The sequence below is a fragment of the Macrosteles quadrilineatus genome, unplaced genomic scaffold (assembly GCF_028750875.1).
Source record: "Macrosteles quadrilineatus isolate MER2022 unplaced genomic scaffold, UCM_ALF_1.0 Scaffold_7__1_contigs__length_78375512, whole genome shotgun sequence".
Taxonomy (NCBI): Eukaryota; Metazoa; Arthropoda; class Insecta; order Hemiptera; family Cicadellidae; genus Macrosteles; species Macrosteles quadrilineatus.
Genome location: NW_026542600.1, coordinates 19,614,311 through 19,636,626, shown reverse-complemented (window position 1 = coordinate 19,636,626; position 22,316 = coordinate 19,614,311). Strand labels below are relative to the sequence as shown.

The following is a 22,316-nucleotide window of genomic DNA, read 5'->3' as shown; positions in this document are numbered from 1 at the left end:
TAGTACAACCAGTGTATGGTGTATCTCAGCTAAAACTCCATCAACTCCTAGATATCATGATTCTTAGTTTGTCCAGGGAAGAGGTGGTGTTTTTGTCGAGTTTATAACGTAGGATTATTAACGAATCGTGCAAGGGGTTGGCGATTTAAGGAAGGTTATTGTAATTCCTTATTGTTCAATTCTTTTAAGCAATTACTTTTTAATGATGAAGATAATAGCATAAAAAGTAAACAATCCAAATCAACTATGGGCTTTCAGTATAAAAGAAGTAAATTAAAGGGATGGAAAAATTCTCTTCCATCAATTGAATAGCAAGACAAGTAAGATGAAGGAACAAGAATAATTCGAAGTAATGGGAAAATATTTACCTATATTTCTCAGAAGGCTGAACTGATTCATTTAACTTTACTCGTGGTGAACAAGTTGAAGATCCGGGGCAAAGTCAATGCCCCCGCTGGAGGTACGATTACGTGTACATCCCTGACGAATCAAATTCAAAAAATTGACTGACGAAACTTTGGGGGGCTTACAAATTCTGTCCTCCTTGATTGATTTAATCTTTTTTAGCCTGTTAAGGGTCTCTACTAATCAATGGCCAGATATGGACACAAGTGTATTTTTATTTTCATAAATGGCTTACATCAAAGTTGAAAACATTGAACAATAATTGGGAATTAATTATTCAAATACAAAAATAGCTTAAACTGTACAATGTAAAAAAAAAAACTAAAATCGTACTCTTCTTTGATTATCTGTTAGTTTTTGTGGAGAAGTTAATATTTAATGCAATTATTATATTCTGATTTTATTAGTGGTTTTTATTCTTGCTTTTTAGTTGCTTATTTGTAGCTGCCCGAAAATGTGTTGACAAATATGAAAGAATAGACCACTTTAGAGGACTACACACATAGTTTGTCTTATCACCAAATTTACTTACTTTTACACGGGGACTTGAATCTAATATGAGCATATTATTCAATTAAAGAGCTATGATAATAATGTTATAAAATTAAAATAAATACAGCCCTTACATACAATGTTACGTTCATGTTCTTCTTAGTACCATATGTAAATATAAATATAAATATAAATATAAATATAAATATAAACGATTTTCTTAGTATATTAAATATTTTCTTCGTGAAACACGTCATAGCAGATCCGTCCAGTATACATAACAATAACAATAAAGTATCTTCATGTGTGAAGCTAAGATACGGCTATTCGGTATTACAAAAGAACAATCCAATGTTTGTCTGACTAAGAAACGTTTCATTCACGTGTTACTGCAATAGCCAGTTAAAAACGAAGTGAATCTCGAGTAAAACTGATACGGTCTTCCAACGTGATTTCCGTGGACAGCCAATGGCGTAGCTTTGCAATTTTCCTTGTGACGCAACGACTTATTAATAAAGTGCTCAGACATGAAGAATGTCAGATGTGTGGTAGGAAGCTAGAGGACATAGGACATGAAGCACGTGGCGATACATGTGGTGCTTAAACCAGTAAACACTCAACAGTCGCTTTTAGCCAACCAGCAGCCAGATAGGCAATATCAGCATCGGCACCAGGGACCAACCCTGAGTTACACCAACATCGTTCTACTATTCTCATTGATGGAAAACCTGTGACTATTCCAAAACACATATTTAAAACACAGCTGTTTGAGCAGATTACATCCGTCCATAATTAGCCATTAGTAAGTACCAAACGTAATTTAAAGAGATAAATTAATATAATACCTATTACCCAAGGGTGTAATAAGTATTTTCCTAAGTATTTTTTCAATCTATGACTACTACGAATAATTTGGTTGTTGCATGTACTAAAAACATCATCGTACAGTTTTCTAGTACTGGTTAAGATCTGATTGGTAAGAAACGCCTTATGTGTTTCCTTGATTAGAGGTCATAGATTTTAATGTGGGCTCCACCGGATCACACAGCTTAAAACAAAACATATACGAGTTATAGTGGAGATAATTCTCGGATTATAAACCAGTATGAGAACTATCCATCATTATTTTCCAGGTGAACATAAAGCTTGAGGTGAAGAGCATAGGATCGCATAGCTAATAACACAGTATTTCCATAATCATGGCCACGCGATAGAATATATATATATATATATATATATATATATATATATATATATATATATATATATATATATAGCATATGTATAAACAAATAAAAAAGTTAAAACAAAATACAAACAAGTAAACCAACCAGTATGATCGGACTCCGAAAACGGCGTTAGGCCTACATGGGGTTGAAACAGAAATTTCTTATTTTGACCCTCAAAAAATTAAATGTTGCGATTTCTTTATACAGTATACCATTTTTTAGAGCTTAAAAAACAAATAATTTATTATATTAACGCGTTGTTGCACGCTTAAAATTTATGAAGAAAATTCTAAGAAAAAGTGTAAATGTAAAATACTCATATTGCTCTTATGGAGAATAGCATTAATTTGCTTAAAACTATTAAGAAATTGTTTGTAAAAATGTGATTTTTTCACATGTTTTGCCCTAAAACAATATTAAGAATAAACAAATATATTTGAGGTCATTAAACGCTTTGACTACAAGGAGACGCTTTTTTTCAAATCCAGTCTCGAAAAATAATATCGTAAATAAAAATACATGTTTTGCCCTTTTGTTAGGGGGGTGATAAAAACTCCGGGTCACCGGAAGACTTCTAGTCCAGGAGCTGAGGGGGTTTGAGCATGCATGAAAGTAGTACGCAATGTTATTGCTGATTATTATAATATGGACTGTGGTGATCAAAATTACGTATGTCGCCTATTTCAAAAGTGGTCGATAAGGTGGGGGGGAGGGGGCAAACATGGCGGTTTGCGCTATGCGTTAAAACGCTGATAGTTCGAAAACGGTAAAAGATAGAACATCGGTTAAAACGTCGTTGGAATTCTAAAAATGTGGACAACAATAATGGTTGTTGGGTCCGAGGTCGTATCTCTATAAATAAACAAGTTATTGTATAAAATTTGTAAAAATGGACTTTTCGTGTAGTTTTTTAACCGAAAGTAGAATTAATTTGTGAGTGTCGCAAAGAAGTAATATCAAATATCTTTGATGATAGTTGTAATATGGACTGTGGTGATAAAAAATACGCATGTCGCCTACTTTTCAGGGGGTCGAGAACTTGGGGGGAGGGGGGCAAAGATGGCAGAACGCGCTATGGATCGAGACGACTGTAGCTCGAGAACGGTACGAGATAGGACATCGGTTAAAACGTAGTTTTAATCCAAAAAATATTACCAATAGAAAAGGTCATCGGGTAAAAAGTTGTATCTTAACTAATAAAAAAGTTATAACAAAAATAAGTTTAACAAAATCTACATCGTACAGCTATTTTTTTCGAAAATCGTATGGATTGTTGATAAATAATAGTGTAATTCCTTAATTACTCGGCTATATATTAACTAGATGCATTTTCTTATAAGAAAAAATATATTATTACGAATACATTTGGTTTAAAATGTAAAACACGGCCTCCAAGACATAGTTTGACTATGTACGTTAATATTAGAGACGGAAGACTACCTGAAACCAACTGACGGACAGTTGACTAAGAAATTGCGTATGCAACTGAGACTGAACTGTAACTGGACTGTAACGGAACTGTGACTGAACTGATATGTGTGAATCGACCATTAAACAGTTCAGATGACGATACTAAACTACAATAATGTACAGTAATAGGGTATTCACCGTAATATTACCAGGGTAAGATTCATCATATTATGCTAAATAAGACCAGCTCTGCACTGTATGTATGTACGTACACCTTGATATACACGTGTTTTCTATATCCTCTTCGTTTCTCCTACTTGTTGACTATGTAGCCTGTACTTATCTCATACGTGCTGACTGCACATCCTCGTCCCTACTGATAACACTACCTCAGTCAAACAAGTGTCAGCTTTTCTTCGAAAACTATGCTTGTTCTTTCTCCATAATTCCTGCAATACGAGTCATGAGAATGCACACTCTTTTTGTTAACATGTAGCAACTCGTTAAGTTATCTTCCAACGTGACCTTATGTTCATTCCAAAGTTATGATATACCAAGTAAGAAATTTCACGGTTAGTGTTTTGTTATTCAACGGAATTATGAAGTAAAACAATGAACAAATATAAATTCAGTTTATGAAAACCTTAGTTTTTACCACTTAGCACTTTCTTAAAAGTACCTACTATTATTGTTACAAGCCAAATCACGAAAGCCAAAAACGAAAACCATAAAAAACATTGTTACGTTACAGATATTTAATTGAGTTTAGAAACAACAGTGAATTGAGTGCAGCTTAGTTTCGTGATATTCTCCATAGTCAAATTAAAGCAGGGTTGTAAAAACACAACTACTAAGGAGGTTTCTGTAAATGTAAAAAAAACGAATGTGAAGTAGATTATGTAAGTAGTAGTACCTCTGGACAGAATAAAAGTAAGTGTAGTTGAAATTTAGTTTGTAAATTGAATTAAAACACAAATAAAAGTGTAAACATTGAGTCAGTTAAATTTTTAAAACTTTACCAGTGCATAATATATCTCTTAGTTTTTAAAACCTACTAAAATCCTGATCTAAACATTTGTTTATCAGTTCAAACTTGTAAACAAAAAGCTACCATATCAAAATTATTCCAAAACATTTATACATTGTAATGATCCTTCTGTTTCCATGAAAATAAGTATATTTTCATTAATATTAATCAAATTAATATTAATCAAACTATTCTCATAATTATAAAACTTTAGAATCTTGGGAGCACAACCTGTACCTCTTAACCTAACTGTCAAATTATAATATTTAGAGCTGACTTTAATTAGTATTTTTGACTATTCACATTCCTCCAAAATATTAACATTGAAACTTTGGAAGCCCATGGGGCGTAGCCCAGGAGGAAAAAGCTATATGTTAAACAGGTATATAAGCTACCTTCATACAAAATTGTATTTCAATCGGTTCAGTGGTTCTTGCGTTATTAAGTAGCAGACAGACAAACACACACAATCTCATTTTTATATATTAGTATAGATATACCCAAGGACAATTTACAAATACACCTGTTTGGACATGCATGTAAATATACGTTACACTAAGTATATATACACTTTATGTATCACTTTATGTATTTGTGATTTTGTAGACACCCTAATAATACGCCCTCCATGTAAATACAACAAGTGTAGTGATTACACAATTTGCAAATGTGTAGGTTATTTTGCAGTCCATTAAAATACATTTAGGAATATAACTGCTCTCATTTAGGAAATTTCCAAAACGTATTAATTAAATATTGTCATAGGCCTAGTCATTCTCTGTATCTACACTTGATTACACACATCACCTAAACTGTTGTAGGTTGTACAAACAATGATATATATTAAACTTTCTAAAAATAGAGCATTCTATATATCTTTCCTAATAAAATATTATATGGTATTAACACAAGCGATTTATATTTGTTAAAACCTAATAACATTTATAAATGTCATCGCAACTATTCACTCCACAGTTTCCCACGGTTAGTCTACAATTGACTTTAGACAATTCTCTGCTAACCGATAAAATTAAGAAAGATAAACATCCAGCATTTACTTTGAATGAATATACTTTTACTTCCGATTGTAAGGGGTGAGTCATCAACGGATTTATAGTAACATGAACAATCTTGGTTCTGCGAAAAAGAAAGGAGGCATGGCATGATCAGAACGAAGAAAACACGTCAGTCGCCTACTCTTCCGCGCTGCATCATCTACCGTCAGGAAAGACCGAAAGACCATCGAGACTTTAATGTAACGAACTTGCTAGCATGAATTCGACAACATTTGCCTTCCCTGGATAATCGTAGGGTACGTACTGGACAGAATGCCGAAAGAGGTTAAAAAGGTTGAGAAAATTCTGGATAATTTTTAGTATACATGGAAAACCAACAGTGTCCAATTCAGCTTTTGGTTAGGTTACTTAGGAGATTTTAATTATGTTAACTAGAGCCTAGAAACATACAAAACCTTCTTACAAGAAAGATAACAAAACTTCGGGTTTTCTCTTGTGAAATACAACGGTCTACACTAAAATAATATTGTTTAAGGACTACTCCAACGTATCTTAAGACCTTCGATGTATTCAGGACTGAAAATAAAAACAAATACTGTATTTTCTGTTTAACTTGATGTTCTTGATTGACAATTTAAACTTAAAGCCATAGCTACATATTTTCTTATTGTAGATACTTGTGTTTCTTTGTAGATTGCATAAAAATATCATCAACCCTATAGTGTTTCTGTTGTTTCTATTGTTTTTTACGTCAATAAACACATTTCATTGTCCACTGTTTAGTTAGATTGACTTCCCTCAGCATTATTTTAGACAATATATCAGGATCAGGATAATTTTCTTTATGAAAGTTTTTTTAACATGATTATAGATTGCTCGAATGCAATGTATTTTGGATCAAATGTTTTATTTGCCTGTACCTAACCCATTCTCAGGTTTTTATGAGGTCACGATATAAGCTATTTGTTCCGAAATCACGTAAGTATTCCTGTTATCTTATCGAATTACATTGGAGGACCTAAAACAATGTAAATTGTTTATCAAAGTTAAGAAATTTTACATAACGAAACATTAGATTTCAAACATAACGTTTTCTATGTCAGGACAACACGACAGCGTTTAGAAGGCTATTTGCATTGACTATATACACTAGTATACAGTTATTGGTATTTGTACGTTTAGTTCAATATTTACCAGAATGGGTCACAATTATTTCTGGAAAATGTGTTTGTAAAATGTTTATTGAGCTAGCGCTTTTGATTATGTACAATGAACAAGACCAATTATAATGCTAATGAAATTATTGACTCGCCAAACACTAAAAGTACATGTACATGAGATCACGGAAAAGGCTCGTTGATATAATTTGGTTCATTTATCTAAAAAACCTAGAGTATAGAATATTATCACTCCATGCCTTCGCGATTAATTTTAAGAACCTATGAGTTTAAATGTTCCGTAAAACTTGTTAGTTTAACACGACATAATCAAGATCAATGAAAAAAATACTTGTAAAAAGCTGATGCCAGAAAACTAGGACATCGTATAACTAGGTAATGGAAGGAATGGAGGTACTCACGAAGAAATAAGCAAATACAGTATACGACTGAATATGAAATGTTACCATAATTGAGAGAAATAATAATATTAGTTTTACTTATAAGACTTGAGATTGTTAAGCTTTGAGACTTTTATTTAAACATTTTCATTTCATCACTTATCCTACATATTAGGTCTTGTAAATACTGTTACTAAAAGTTACTTCCTTTCAAACTGAGAACTGTATGCATTTTATTATAGAAGAGTGACCACAATCGCAGAAAACCTAATAGAGAATTTCGTGGAAAGCAGTTGACAAAATCTTTTTTGGACGATTTGACAACAACAATTTATGACAGATCTGTCATAAGTGTTTATGTTACCTAAAGAAACTAGCCGCAGAAATGTCTTGCAATCCAAAAATACAAAAATGTTTATTGAAGTCAAGGAACATTTATATTGAATCTGCAAAATATGAATGCATGTTAGATAAAGGAAAGCAATATATGGAAATTCAAGTTGGTACAGCGACCTAGGTGAAGCTGTTCTAACTTGAGAGATCTAGATTTGGCTTTGTAACGACAAGAGTATTGTTTAAACTAAACTAAAGGTTTTTGATTTTGTTAGAATTTAAAAAGCCCACTTGGTCACATTTATTTTAAATTACAAATGGTTGGTGACTGATGTCACACGCTTTATATAGAGATGAAGAAATAATGAGGGAATGAATGTAGTCAAATGTTATCAGAGAACGAAGAAAGAGACTCTCTGTATTTATGCTATGAAGTTATTAAGTTCATAAGCAATATCAGTAAATCTGCTGCAAATTAAAAATGAAGCGCTCCTCCAGTGGGGTTATACGATAAATATTATTTCCATGGAAGAACACTGAATCTTGTAATATTAATTTATGATAGATCCTGCATCTAGGTTTTAGGTCTGAGTGTAAAAAATATTTTTGAACATGCATTTAAAATTTAACTAACATGACTTTAAAAAGTATATTTAGTTTTTGATGAGTTGATTTTAAGCAAAATATTTTGTGCACCCGCTAATGTAACGACACTCATTTGATTTACAAAATAATTAAGTTCCTTGTAATTAAAATTACATCCTCCTGGCTCGGAAGTTACGTTTACGAGTTTTTTTTTTTTCATACGTATAGACAATATACTGTCCAAGTTTTTAGAACCAAAAGATTTTCCTTTAAAAATACTTTTGTTGATTATGGACGAACCAACCCATCACTAAACAATTAACATAATTTCTTATCAACTTGACCAAACCTTCTATTATCAACTTTTGATGCTAACTGCAACATTTATACTAGAGAGGCTAAATTTAAAACAAGCAAGTTATTAACAATTTATGTATGCTATGCAAGCAAGTTTATAGTTTCAAATTACTAAAACAATTTTCCGTTACTCAAGATTTACGTAAGTAAGACAGCTTACGTACATGTATAGATTCTATTCGAGATGGACTTTGCTCTTTAGTTGTGCAATTCTGTTGTGTTTATAAATACATTTCTGTTAAGCTATTTTCAGCCCTTTCAACAAAAACATTGTTCTGTACCCTCGTTTCTCTCGAAAAGAAACAAAAGAATTAAAATATTGGCACAGTAATTGTTTTTAGATGAGCGTATATCGCAGATTGCGTAGGTATAACCTCTTACATATTTTCAAGTTCAAATGAATCAATTGATAACAAGGTCAAAGTGCATGAACTATTGAGTTAGTTAACAAACAGCCATTATTTTCTTTTTGCAGCAGCTAAAACGTGCAAAGTATCGTTAATATTTTTAGATATATCAAATTGCCAAGAAAATCTAAACCACCGGGGTGGACTTTGCAGTAAAGATTTGGTAAATCATCGATTAAAATAACATCACATAACATAAGTCGTATTAAAATAATATCTTTCGCGCGGTAAAAGTAAACTGCATGTTGACACAGTTGAAGAGCAACACGGAGTAAATCTGTGTTGTAGATATACAGGGTGTTGAGAAAGTCTTAACACACCCAAAAATAAATTAAACTGCGTAAGATAAAATTTTGTAACTTCATGGGGTAACAACATGGGTCTTTACATTTGACATTTTTTAGTTTCCACCTATCTACCCTTAAAGGGGGAGGGGGCCAAATTTTGATTTCTTGTAAAAAGCTAGAAAAGTCATCATATAATGATATGTTGAAGCTGCAAAATTTTATCTTACACCGTTGAATTTATTTTTGGGTGTGTTAAGACTTTTTCAACATCCTGTATATGGGATATTGTAGAAGATTTGGTGCCAAATTAACAGTCAAATTAGTAAGTCCACAAATAAGTATTATTTTATGAGATGTCTGGTAAAGCATGTTTCTATAAACTACTACGCATTCTTTCACATCAATACGAGCTACCGAGACCCATGCGGGCCCGGGTTGGAATACGAACTGTAGTAATGTTGACTCGTTATTTTGCAGAACCAAAAAGAGACTTTTACAGGAACAAGGAGAGAAAAAAGTAAACAAGAGCATTTTACAACAAAAATGATATTGCCAACGACTTTTTGGAACGGAAAAAAATATTTATGCCATCAGTTTTCTATTTTATGCCAACCAAAATTGATCTCTATAAAATAGGTTTTTTTATAAAAAGTCAGAATAGAAATATTATATTTTTTTATCAAGAACTTGAGCAAAAGTCATGCTACAGTTATCAAGTAACGTTTTTACTTCATGAATATTGAAGATGGAAGGATTTCGACAGGAACTTCGGATTTTCATTTGTTAAGTTAAATCATAGGTTATGTATTTGTTACCTACATAAATACAGAAGATTTCTATACAGAAAAAATCTCAAAATTTATAGGTCAATGCACTTTTTTTTCAAAATCCCCTTTAAATAAATGAGCTCGAAGGTAGAAAATTTGAACATTCTCAAAAAGAATCATTTGCTTACAGAAATCCAACTGCTGTAAATCTGCTTATTTAGTTTAAATGAGGTTATGTGGGAACCCTAATCGAGTCACATCTCATGAAAACGCTACAGATATTAAGGGCACCCATTTGAGGCCGTTAGGAGGTCCGTTTGAGGGTTTGGTAACATTTGCAGAGTGTAACACTATGATGCCGGATGGAGAAAGTCGGACAATGACCTTGTGCTTTGATCTTGTGGTGAAAGGTGCCAACAGAACCGAAGACGGACTGTATGGGCGCTGGTAACGCTGCGTTTGGTAACGTTAGCGGACCCAGTGTAACACTATGATGCCGGATGGAGAAAGTCGGACAATGACCTTGTGCTTTGAACTTGCGGTGAAAGGTGCCACGACATTCACGTTCACTCGAGTCTTTTCATTAGTTTCATTCTTGCTAATCAAACCTTGTGTAGCTACGACAATGATAAACCAAATCATTAATGTCATGCCAATGTCTTGGAAAGGTCTAACCAACCCTGCACTATTCCGGGCGTCGGCAATCTTACTTGTATTTATGTTTGGGTGTGGGCAGAATTCGTCCTATATTGTCATCTCTATCGAGCCAACTTTGGACACATCAAAGCCACTTCAAAGTTTGTTTGATCTGAGTAAATAAACGTAAATTATTTTCCTCGTATCATCTTTCAAAACTATCTGATGCACTAAGCCTCACCGAGAAACGAAGAGATCCGAGGTAATTTCTTGGATTTTGCGCTGTAGAAGATTAGATCTAATATTTAAATAGGCCTAAACATTGAAATCCAGTTGCAGACGTTTACGGAACCTTTAGTCAACGGAATACCTTGTCAACGGAGGTCATCGCACTCTTACGCAGTAGTGAGACGAAAACATAATCTGAGGTCCCAAAAAGCTCTTTTAAATCAACCATAAAGCTTAAATACTTTCAGTTAAATATACCAATAGGTATCAATATCCACATACCGAAGATAACTTCTCTGAGGATTCCTCGTGAAATTTAATCCTACAAAGAGAACATGTTAATCGTGTCAGCTATCTGATTTTTCGCTTGTCCTCCATAACCTGGCTCTAATATAATTTTATACTGAAACTAAAGAAGATTGTAGTTGATGATAAATTCTGTTTCAGTTTAAGACAACATAATTAGTGCTTGAACCATCCAATGTATAAGTTTTAGCAAATTTTCAAATGTAAATCCAGGGTCAGTCCACGGCGATCAAGGGGGTTAGACAAGTAAAGAGCTCAGACTTAGGATAATTTTAAGGTATTTAAATATTCCGGCTTCGCAACAAGATACTCCTTACCTCAGAGTAAATTTAATGTATATTTCTTCTTTCTTGTAAATAAATATATCCAAGGCATTCCATATTCAGAATCAACAAAATCAGAAGTCAATCAATATTCCGGGTTGTCATGTTAATTTTCCTCGTGATAGTATGGTACCAATTGCAGCAAAATATGGGGAAACCCTTATTTGTTGAAAAATTTCCCTAGTCTATGCAGTTTTTTATTCATAGAATTGTCAAGGTTGAGATTTTTACTAATTTAATCCTTTGATATCCTGAAAATTTGGATCCGTTTATTTGGTTTGAATTTGCTGGATCTAATATCTCAAGGGTCGAGCAAGCAGGAATTCTACAGTATATACGTTGATCTGGAGTTCACGATTATATGTTGCCCAATTTTGAACTTACCTTGAACTTACTTTACCTTGTACTTCGTTGTATATGACTCTTTTTTACGAAAGAATTAGGCGTGCGATCTACCAAGGAAATATTTGCATGGAAACAACAAAATACAAATGATAACTCACCCAATAAATTAAATATGAAAAGCTTGTCACTTAATCGACACTACTTATCGATTAAGTTTGTGCTGGAAGTTGTCATGCGTCAGAAATTCTAGACTCATATTTTGGAAATTCATTTTTATAAGACATTAATTCATGATTTTTAAACATCATCAGGATCACTTCGCTTCAGCTTCATCCAAGGCTATAAAGGATTATGATATGTGGAAACAAATTAAAACATTTACGCACAGAAAGAAAATCTACCTGTGGAGTGAAAATAACTACTTGTACTAAGGCGACAGAAATGCTACAATCTAAGCTAGTCTGTTTTAGCCAGTAGATAATATGACAGGGGCTAAAACAAAAAGATGAAAGATGTGGTGATAGTGTTTTGCACGGATGGAGGAATAAGATTCCCCAGAAGGGGTTTGGAGGAAAGGTGTTTGGGTAATAATTGGGAGGGAGGAAGGTACATATGAAATCGAGAATGGAAATATTTCTACAACGCGTTCTAAACATCAACCACATTCTCACGAACCATAAAACACTGCCTCACTAGAGAAGAAAGTTTTGCAATCCTACAGCTCAAGAACAGGGCACGCCTAAATAAAACTGAAGGCAAAAATAAGATACAAGCGGGAAAAGACAGAATATTCCTCAAACTCTTCTGTTGCATATGAATATGCATGTGTTTATCAAAACACTCGTACGGGTGTTTCACAAATAGCTTTTGTTGTGCATTCTTGGTCGCGCGAAAGTACATTTACATAGCTTTGATAAGTGAAGAGCGCAGTTGCATAACCCTAAAGATAAGAAGTAACACATAACATAGTTGTAGAGATAAGTGTAACATAAATCAGAACGGTGAAAGATATAAGTTTTGAGATGGAATTTAGACACAACAAGTTGGATTATCGCAATTGTGTAACAGTTGAATGTAAACAGATAACTACGTATGTTAGCAGCCAGTACGGTCACGTGGCCCGCTGTGTGTGCATGTAGAGTAGATAGGAAGAATGAAACGTGATGCCCATTATACAAGATTGATATATCTGTTTTCAACAATTCAATTCAATGTTTTCCTGATCGGCTTTTATAATTTCCGAGCGCTGGTAGGAACTTTAACCTATGGAGGAGGAAATTCGTCTTGACCAAATTCAAAAGGCTGATTGAGCTTGATTAATTAGAAAGATGCAATGGGTTGACTAAAAACCAGTTTACACATGGTGTAATTTTTATTGCGAATACATTTAAAAGAATTTTTTTTGTTTAAGGTAAATTTTAATTGCAACTTCAATTTTGAAAATTATTAGTATTGTTTGGTAGTATTTATTTAGGTAGGAGGGAAGGATTGTGATTGATTAATCCATTATTATTAAATATGTTTGTAACTTAAAAATACTCCCGCCGCATCAAACCTGCAGACTAAGCAAATTTTCAATTGCCCGATTGGCTTTCCACTCAAATATATCATTAAATTTGTCAGATGTATTCCCTATTTAAAAACCATTAGGATTATTGAGTAATTAGGTTTGCTGTTACTTGGAGGTTTTGGTAAAATATTAAAAGTTTAGTATGAAATAAATAAAATTGTAAAATTGGATCAAAAATATATATTTATAATCAAGAAAACTAGAAAAATGTATTATTCTCCATAAGAATTCATTCAAATGCATAAGTTAGTTTTTAAGAATTTTACCATTAGCATTAAGTGTAGGCCTACAGCAATGCTTCAAAGTGCGTACTAAATTTTTTTTATTTTTTTAAGCTCTACAACATAGTTAGGAAAGAAATTGCAAATTTTTACGTTTGGAGTGTCAAAATTTGGAAACCTCACTTTTAGCCCTATACAACCCCGTTTCCGTAGTCCGATCATACTGGTTCAAAAAATTGTTTGTATTTTTTTAAATATGTTTAATAAATGTATGTTGAACATATTTTATCGCATAACCATAATTATGGAAAAAAAGAAAACATCGTCAAAATTTTATATTATGATAAAAAAATTAGAAAGAGTGAAAGTTAAAGAAGAAAGACACATAATATTTCAGAGGAACCAGTAATGAAAACAATATCCCAAACATAATTGAACAACTAAATTTGGACCCAACTTATGAACAAATAAAGAATCAAGACTTAATCAATAATTAAAACCATTGACAAACAATTCAAAAATAATATATACAAGAATTTGGTCAAATTTAAACAGACAGGGTGTTTTGCAACCATATGAACAAACTTGTCTCATTATTCAGCATGTCAAAAGAAACAAAAATTTTAATATAACATGTGTCCTATCTCATTCCGTTTTCTGTTTGTCTGTATGTGCCGTTTTTAACCTACGTTGTGTTGAAACTATCTTTGAAACTGAGGGAAAATCATTATACTTGAATTGTTACTGATTATTGTTGCTGTAGGTAGTTTACAATAAAATTTCGTTTTCATACAACTTTCCGTTTGAAGATGGCAGCAGTTAAAAATATTTAAAGTTAAATAATTAATAAACTACAAAAGCAAAACAATTTTGTATAATTTATTCTTATTGACTGAGGTTTGACCAAGAAAATTAAATTTTGCTTAGCATGAGTTACTTAGTTAATTGAAACGTCTACTTGAAAAGAACAAACAACTAAACAGCTGATTTCAACAAATAATAAGCTTATTTAAACAAAACAGCTGACCACAAGTAAATAGCTGATTCCAATCAAACAACTAACTCATTGCTGAACAAAATATTGAGCTACATGGTGTTTTCGTCTTGTAGTGCAACTTCATGGTATATTGTTGAAGTTGTTTTCTTTACATTTAACGTACTGTTGAACCTTTTCCACATTAAACAAACTTCAGAACTAGCTTACAATTTTACAATGGGGTTAGAAGTCTACTTGCACAAATTTCAAATTAAATCCAAGTGTTTATAATGGCTTATTCAAACAAATACTGATTTGACTTTTGCTATTTAGTTCAAACCGGTCGCGGGGTTAGATTGAAATCGCTTCTTTCAATTCCCTTTATATTCATCAATATTATGTAAGCCGAACATTATCTTTTGTTAATAAAAAATTAAATCAAATTAAGTACTCAAACATTTCTAACAGCAATCATACTTAAAAACTGCAATCTTAAACCTTTAAATCAATTGTAAGACAACATGTTAAACATGTTTAAAAATTGTGACCAGAGTTGCACCAGCCCCACCCTTGAGTGCAAGTGTAGTAATCGATTAAAATTATGAACCGTATACATTTCAAGAATATGCTGACATTTATTTGTGAAGCTGCAGATGGTAATTTAACTAGTAGATTGTATGCAGAACATTTCCTTCATAGACGGCCCAAATATAACCTAGTTGATTTTTTACCCTTTTGGGTTCACGAACCTTTGAATTAGGTGAATGAATTTACTTCAGCAAGGGTAATTTTTAAATAAACAGCTAACCTTGCTTTACCGTGGCTTAGTTTTATAGAACAGGGATTAAATTTTCTTATATACACCGAATAATTTGAGACCCGATGAGCATTTCTTTTTTATGAAATAGTTATAATTCAGACACACTTTATTCTAGGCCCGCATATGATTTTTAAACGTTAACCCCATTTTAAACACTTTATTGTTAGAACTACAAGCTTGTAAGAGAATGTATGAACTGAGATTTTGAAAACCAGCGAGCAAAAGGCGAGTAGTGGCTGCCCAGATAATGCAACATTGCCACATAGAGTTGAGTCATGCATCCATGTCGAAACATTATTTCTGCACTTAGTTGCCCCTATTCGATAAATAGCTCCATATATTTATAGTAGAGGGCGAACATTAGGTCTGCTATAATGGTGGACATCCTCTTATATTTAAGTGGTACACATTCGTTATAACAGTTATATGGTTTTCATACAGAATAGAAGGAAAATAAACCCCATCATTATTTTAATTAATATTGAATACACTTTTTTCAATTTTTATTAAATCTACCAAGCGCTATTCTACAGAAAATCAGTAGCATACAGTGTTATACAATCAAAAACCTAATATACATACCTCTTTATTACACGAATCCATGATAAGTGTTTTTGACAAGCTAATGGGAGAAAGTATGTGTATGTGGCAGATTCCTGATAACGTGTATTTCGTTGGTTTGGCATAATTTCATATAATACTTAGGGCTGGCTCCGTATAATTAAATTCTTAACCTTTTAAACTGGATCTTTACCATCATTTATAACTTTATTGATTTGACGAATATGTACAAATGACGTTCGTGAAAATATGTACATTTCTTAATGCAAATTCAATCAATAGAAATTACAATAACTAAACTCTTCGGTGATTGTTTCCTTACTTCAAACCACTTTTGTTGAACAAACAAGATTATTGATCAACTCTTTTGTTTTAATTTTAACCAAAATGAATATATTTTGAGTGTTAATTTTTTTTATTATTGCATCATTGAAACTAATAACTACAACACACATTCACACAAAATACATACAGATATTTCCTAAGCCAACATGACTTTTAACAAAAAAATAATGGAACCCTAAATGTATTAAATATTGAACTTACAAATTAAAATAAATACTTGATTTTATCAGTATTCAAACACTCTGACCTTAACTCAATGGACATAAAATGTTGATTTGTTGTCAATAGGAAACCAAAACCTGTGTTACTATAAAAAGGACCAAGAAGTGTGACCAATTGGAGGTTCCAGTACCAAAAGTTATTGTGGATGTCCTTGAGACTTGAGGAGGTAGAAAAGCGAGTAGATGTTGCAATCCGCGATCCCAACTGCCAGTCAACGAACCCAGAAACAGAGCTCATATTCATGGACAATGACCTGGTGGAACGGGCCATCCTACCAGCCTACCCACCCGCGCCATCCGTGGATAGGAGGTATTCCGTTACCCCCGTGACTAAAAGGAGGAAAATATGTTCAGTTGTCCCCTTTCGTTAATTCAGAGAGATTTCTCGCCTGCTCCCTCTGGACGAAAAGAGCGAACTAATATGGATCAGTAGCATCAATCGGTTAGAACACAGGAGATGTATAGTTATCACCTTAGAAAGGTGATATGTATTATTACCTCCTCAGACATTCCAGAGAAGATGTTCAGTCACCTCCCTAAGAAAGCTCCGAGGAGATGTTCAGCCACCTCCCCCAGTCAGCTCAGAGGAGATGTTCAGCCACCTCCCTCAGTCAGCTCAGAGGAGATGTTCAGCCACCTCCCCCAGTCAGCTCAGAGGAGATGTTCAGCCACCTCCCCCAGTCAGCTCAGAGGAGATGTTCAGCCACCTCCCTCAGTCAGCTCCGAGGAGATGTTCAGCCACCTCCCTCAGTCAGCTCAGAGGAGATGTTCAGTCACCTCCTTCAGTCAGCTCAGAGGAGATGTTCAGCCACCTCCCTCAGTCAGCTCAGAGGAGATGTTCAGCCACCTCCCTCAGTCAGCTCAGAGGAGATGTTCAGTCACCTCCCTCAGTCAGCTCAGAGGAGATGTTCAGTCACCTCCTTCAGTCAGCTCAGAGGAGATGTTCAGCCACCTCCCTCAGTCAGCTCAGAGGAGATGTTCAGTCACCTCCTTCAGTCAGCTCAGAGGAGATGTTCAGCCACCTCCCTCAGTCAGCTCAGAGGAGATGTTCAGCCAACTCCCTCAGACAGCTCAGAGGAGATGTTCAGTCACCTCCCTCAGTCAGCTCAGAGGAGATGTTCAGTCACCTCCCTCAGTCAGCTCAGAGGAGATGTTCAGCCACCTCCTTCAGTCAGCTCAGAGGAGATGTTCAGCCACCTCCCTCAGTCAGCTCCGAGGAGATGTTCAGCCACCTCCTTCAGTCAGCTCAGAGGAGATGTTCAGCCACCTCCCCCAGTCAGCTCAGAGGGGATGTTCAGCCACCTCCCCCAGTCAGCTCAGAGGGGATGTTCAGCCACCTCCCTCAGTCAGCTCAGAGGAGATGTTCAGCCACCTCCCCCAGTCAGCTCAGAGGGGATGTTCAGCCACCTCCCTCAGTCAGCTCAGAGGAGATGTTCAGCCACCTCCCTCAGTCAGCTCAGAGGGGATGTTCAGCCACCTCCCCCAGTCAGCTCAGAGGGGATGTTCAGCCACCTCCCTCAGTCAGCTCAGAGGAGATGTTCAGCCACCTCCCTCAGTCAGCTCCGAGGAGATGTTCAGCCACCTCCCTCAGTCAGCTCAGAGGGGATGTTCAGCCGCCTCCCTCAGACAGCTCAGAGGAGATGTTCAGTCACCTCCCTCAGTCAGCTGAGATGAGATGTTCAGCCACCTCCCTCAGTCAGCTCAGAGGGGATGTTCAGCCACCTCCCCCAGTCAGCTCAGAGGAGATGTTCAGCCACCTCCCTCAGTCAGCTCAGAGGAGATGTTCAGCCACCTCCCTCAGTCAGCTCAGAGGAGATGTTCAGCCACCTCCCCCAGTCAGCTCAGAGGGGATGTTCAGCCACCTCCCTCAGTCAGCTCAGAGGAGATGTTCAGCCACCTCCCTCAGTCAGCTCAGAGGGGATGTTCAGCCACCTCCCCCAGTCAGCTCAGAGGAGATGTTCAGCCACCTCCCTCAGTCAGCTCAGAGGAGATGTTCAGCCACCTCCCTCAGTCAGCTCAGAGGAGATGTTCAGCCACCTCCTTCAGTCAGCTCAGAGGAGATGTTCAGCCACCTCCCTCAGTCAGCTCAGAGGAGATGTTCAGCCACCTCCCCCAGTCAGCTGAGAGGAGATGTTCAGCCACCTCCCTCAGTCAGCTCAGAGGGGATGTTCAGCCACCTCCCCCAGTCAGCTCAGAGGAGATGTTCAGCCACCTCCCTCAGTCAGCTCAGAGGAGATGTTCAGCCACCTCCCTCAGTCAGCTCAGAGGAGATGTTCAGCCACCTCCCTCAGTCAGCTCAGAGGAGATGTTCAGCCACCTCCCCCAGTCAGCTCAGAGGAGATGTTCAGCCACCTCCCCCAGTCAGCTCAGAGGAGATGTTCAGCCACCTCCCTCAGTCAGCTCAGAGGGGATGTTCAGCCACCTCCTTCAGTCAGCTCAGAGGAGATGTTCAGCCAACTCCCTCAGTCAGCTCAGAGGGGATGTTCAGCCACCTCCCTCAGTCAGCTCAGAGGAGATGTTCAGCCAACTCCCTCAGTCAGCTGAGATGAGATGTTCAGCCACCTCCCTCAGTCAGCTCAGAGGGGATGTTCAGCCACCTCCTTCAGTCAGCTCAGAGGAGATGTTCAGCCAACTCCCTCAGTCAGCTCAGAGGAGATGTTCAGCCGCCTCCCTCAGTCAGCTCAGAGGGGATGTTCAGCCACCTCCCTCAGTCAGCTCAGAGGAGATGTTCAGCCAACTCCCTCAGTCAGCTCAGAGGAGATGTTCAGCCGCCTCCCTCAGTCAGCTCAGAGGGGATGTTCAGCCACCTCCCTCAGTCAGCTCAGAGGAGATGTTCAGCCAACTCCCTCAGTCAGCTCAGAGAGGATGTTCAGCCAACTCCCTCAGTCAGCTCAGATGAGATGTTCAGTCACCTCCCTCAGACAGATCAGATGAGATGTTTAGTCAACTCCCTCAGACAGATCAGATGAGATGTTCGGTCACCTCCCTCAGACAGCTGAGATGAGATGTTCAGTCACCTCCCTCAGACAGCTCAGAGGAGATGTTTAGTCAACTCCCTCAGACAGATCAGATGAGATGTTTAGTCAACTCCCTCAGACAGATCAGATGAGATGTTCAGTCACCTCCCTCAGACAGATCAGATGAGATGTTTAGTCAACTCCCTCAGACAGATCAGATGAGATGTTCAGTCACCTCCCTCAGACAGATCAGATGAGATGTTTAGTCAACTCCCTCAGACAGATCAGATGAGATGTTCAGTCAACTCCCTCAGACAGATCAGATGAGATGTTTAGTCAACTCCCTCAGACAGATCAGATGAGATGTTCAGTCACCTCCCTCAGACAGCTCAGAGGAGATGTTTAGTCAACTCCCTCAGTCAGCTCAGAGGAGATGTTTAGTCAACTCCCTCAGACAGCTCAGAGGAGATGTTTAGTCAACTCCCTCAGTCAGCTCAGAGGAGATGTTTAGTCAACTCCCTCAGACAGCTCAGAGGAGATGTTTAGTCAACTCCCTCAGACAGCTCAGAGGAGATGTTTAGTCAACTCCCTCAGACAGCTCAGAGGAGATGTTTAGTCAACTCCCTCAGTCAGCTCAGAGGAGATGTTTAGTCAACTCCCTCAGACAGCTCAGAGGAGATGTTTAGTCAACTCCCTCAGACAGCTCAGAGGAGATGTTTAGTCAACTCCCTCAGTCAGCTCAGAGGAGATGTTTAGTCAACTCCCTCAGACAGCTCAGAGGAGATGTTTAGTCAACTCCCTCAGACAGATCAGATGAGATGTTTAGTCAACTCCCTCAGACAGATCAGATGAGATGTTCAGTCACCTCCCTCAGACAGATCAGATGAGATGTTCAGTCACCTCCCTCAGACAGATCAGATGAGATGTTTAGTCAACTCCCTCAGACAGATCAGATGAGATGTTCAGTCACCTCCCTCAGACAGATCAGATGAGATGTTTAGTCAACTCCCTCAGTCAGCTCAGAGGAGATGTTTAGTCAACTCCCTCAGTCAGCTCAGAGGAGATGTTGAGCCACCTCCCTCATACCGCTCAGAGGAGATGTTCTGGCCAATGAGCTTTTTCAGCCTCAGAATTAAGGGACACCAAATATATTGTTTAACCCCTCTTTGATCAACAAAGAAAAGAGTTGGAAGAGATTGTACAGTTCTCTTTGTGGGTTAAATGAGCAAAAAGGGAGATAGTTTAGTCCTCGTGAAAGATGGGTGAGTGACGAAATAGACAAGCTGTCCACCATAACCATACGTGAAGAATTTATTTTTTATATAAATAATTATTTATTTATTTGGCTCTCACTTACACACAATTTATTATTGTTTATGAACTTATCAGTTTAATTACATTGAACTTAATATATATACTTAACATATATCATATAGCCAACTCTTACATCAAGTACAGTACCTTAATGATCATATAGAACAGTAAGTTAATTATGTTTTAGTATTAATTATGTTTTAAATACTAAATAGGAAACTTAATTTCTGTAAACCATCTGACTTGAGATTTACAATTACGATTGCATATTATGGTACTTTATTGCAACCCCCCCCCCCCACCCCATCGAACACTAATTTTTTTTTTATTTGTAAAACATAAAGGTTCCCTTAATCACCATTGTTGAATAATCAACAATGTAACAGATCACTGGATCAATGTCACTTCGCCATATGAGGACTGTACCCTCCCTCTGTATGTTACGTAACCCACGACAACCGGTTTAGTAGGTGAAGGACCAATGATACGGTCGGAATATCATACCGAGGGTGTTTGGACATCTATACAACACCTTGCCGGCTCAGGTCCTGCCCCAAGTCTCTTTAACCCGGATATTCTAAACCTGTTGTAAGTGGATACGTGCACTTGCCTCCCTCGGTCAAAAATTCTTCGTAGTAACCTCGTCGTAATATTAGGGGGCGACTTGCCCCCTGGTCAGTTTTGTAGCCTATGTTTTCGTTATTTTATTGTTGTTATTTTCAACGTCAAAGACATTTTACGTGTTTGGAAGGGAACGGTGCTAACACTGATATTGTTGATCTGGACCGAACCAGCACCCTTCATATTTAAAGGCGATCACTATAACTCAACTACACAGACAATGTATGTGAGAGTTTGATTGGACACGAATGCATTAAATAGACTTTTATAAAAGAATAAATTTAGTGCCGTTTATACATTATTCTATACATAATTCCAACACTTCTGTGCATTTCAACTCATTTTTAAGATTTATTTGTTGACGAATCCACTCAAGGAAATCCATGAATTACACCTACACATTTTTGATATATGACCTCTTGATCGTCTGAGTTTACAAATAAATGTTTATATTGCAAAAATGTTATGGGGTTTTGCAGCACGTCTTCGTGTGATGTCTTGCTTGAGATTCAAAGTTCCATCAGGGTGCAATTCCTCCAATTGAAATTGTTATAATTCAAAATATCCATTTTACGCAGCAATAAACAGCTACAGTTAACTTATGCTACAATATCTGGTTCCAAAATAGGTAACATTAACCTTTATTTTCTAACTATTTATAGTTTGTTTGATGGACGACGAGAATACAAGCTCCAAATCATGATAAAAATAACAAGCCCCGTACATATTATTTAGTAGCAAGAAAGAAGTGAAGCATGTTTGTAACCTCTTAATGAAGCCTCTTTACAGCGGATCCAAGATGTGTGACAGGGAAGAGGGATGTGTAACATGCGTTGATGTTTAGCTTTTTGATGGTTCGAAACTGGACCCAGCTGTCCTAGCTCATTGGGCCTTCAATAAATGGTCCTGACTAATTAAACAGCTGATCTTAGTCAGTAACAAAGCTACACTAGGCATCACTCTTCATTCTAAACTCTTCACTCATATTTGGGTTAAAAT

The 22,316-nt window shown here is 36.5% G+C and overlaps 1 protein-coding gene across 1 annotated transcript; it reads left to right on the top strand.

The window, feature by feature from the left end:
• Positions 1-10,099: 10,099 nt before the first annotated feature.
• LOC128998853 (uncharacterized) lies at positions 10,100-18,974 on the top strand. The gene is made up of 3 exons (XM_054425210.1): positions 10,100-10,320; positions 16,547-16,751; positions 16,932-18,974. Exons 1-3 carry the CDS (start codon positions 10,100-10,102, stop codon positions 18,972-18,974), a joined length of 2,469 nt encoding a protein of 822 aa, XP_054281185.1.
• Positions 18,975-22,316: the final 3,342 nt, after the last annotated feature.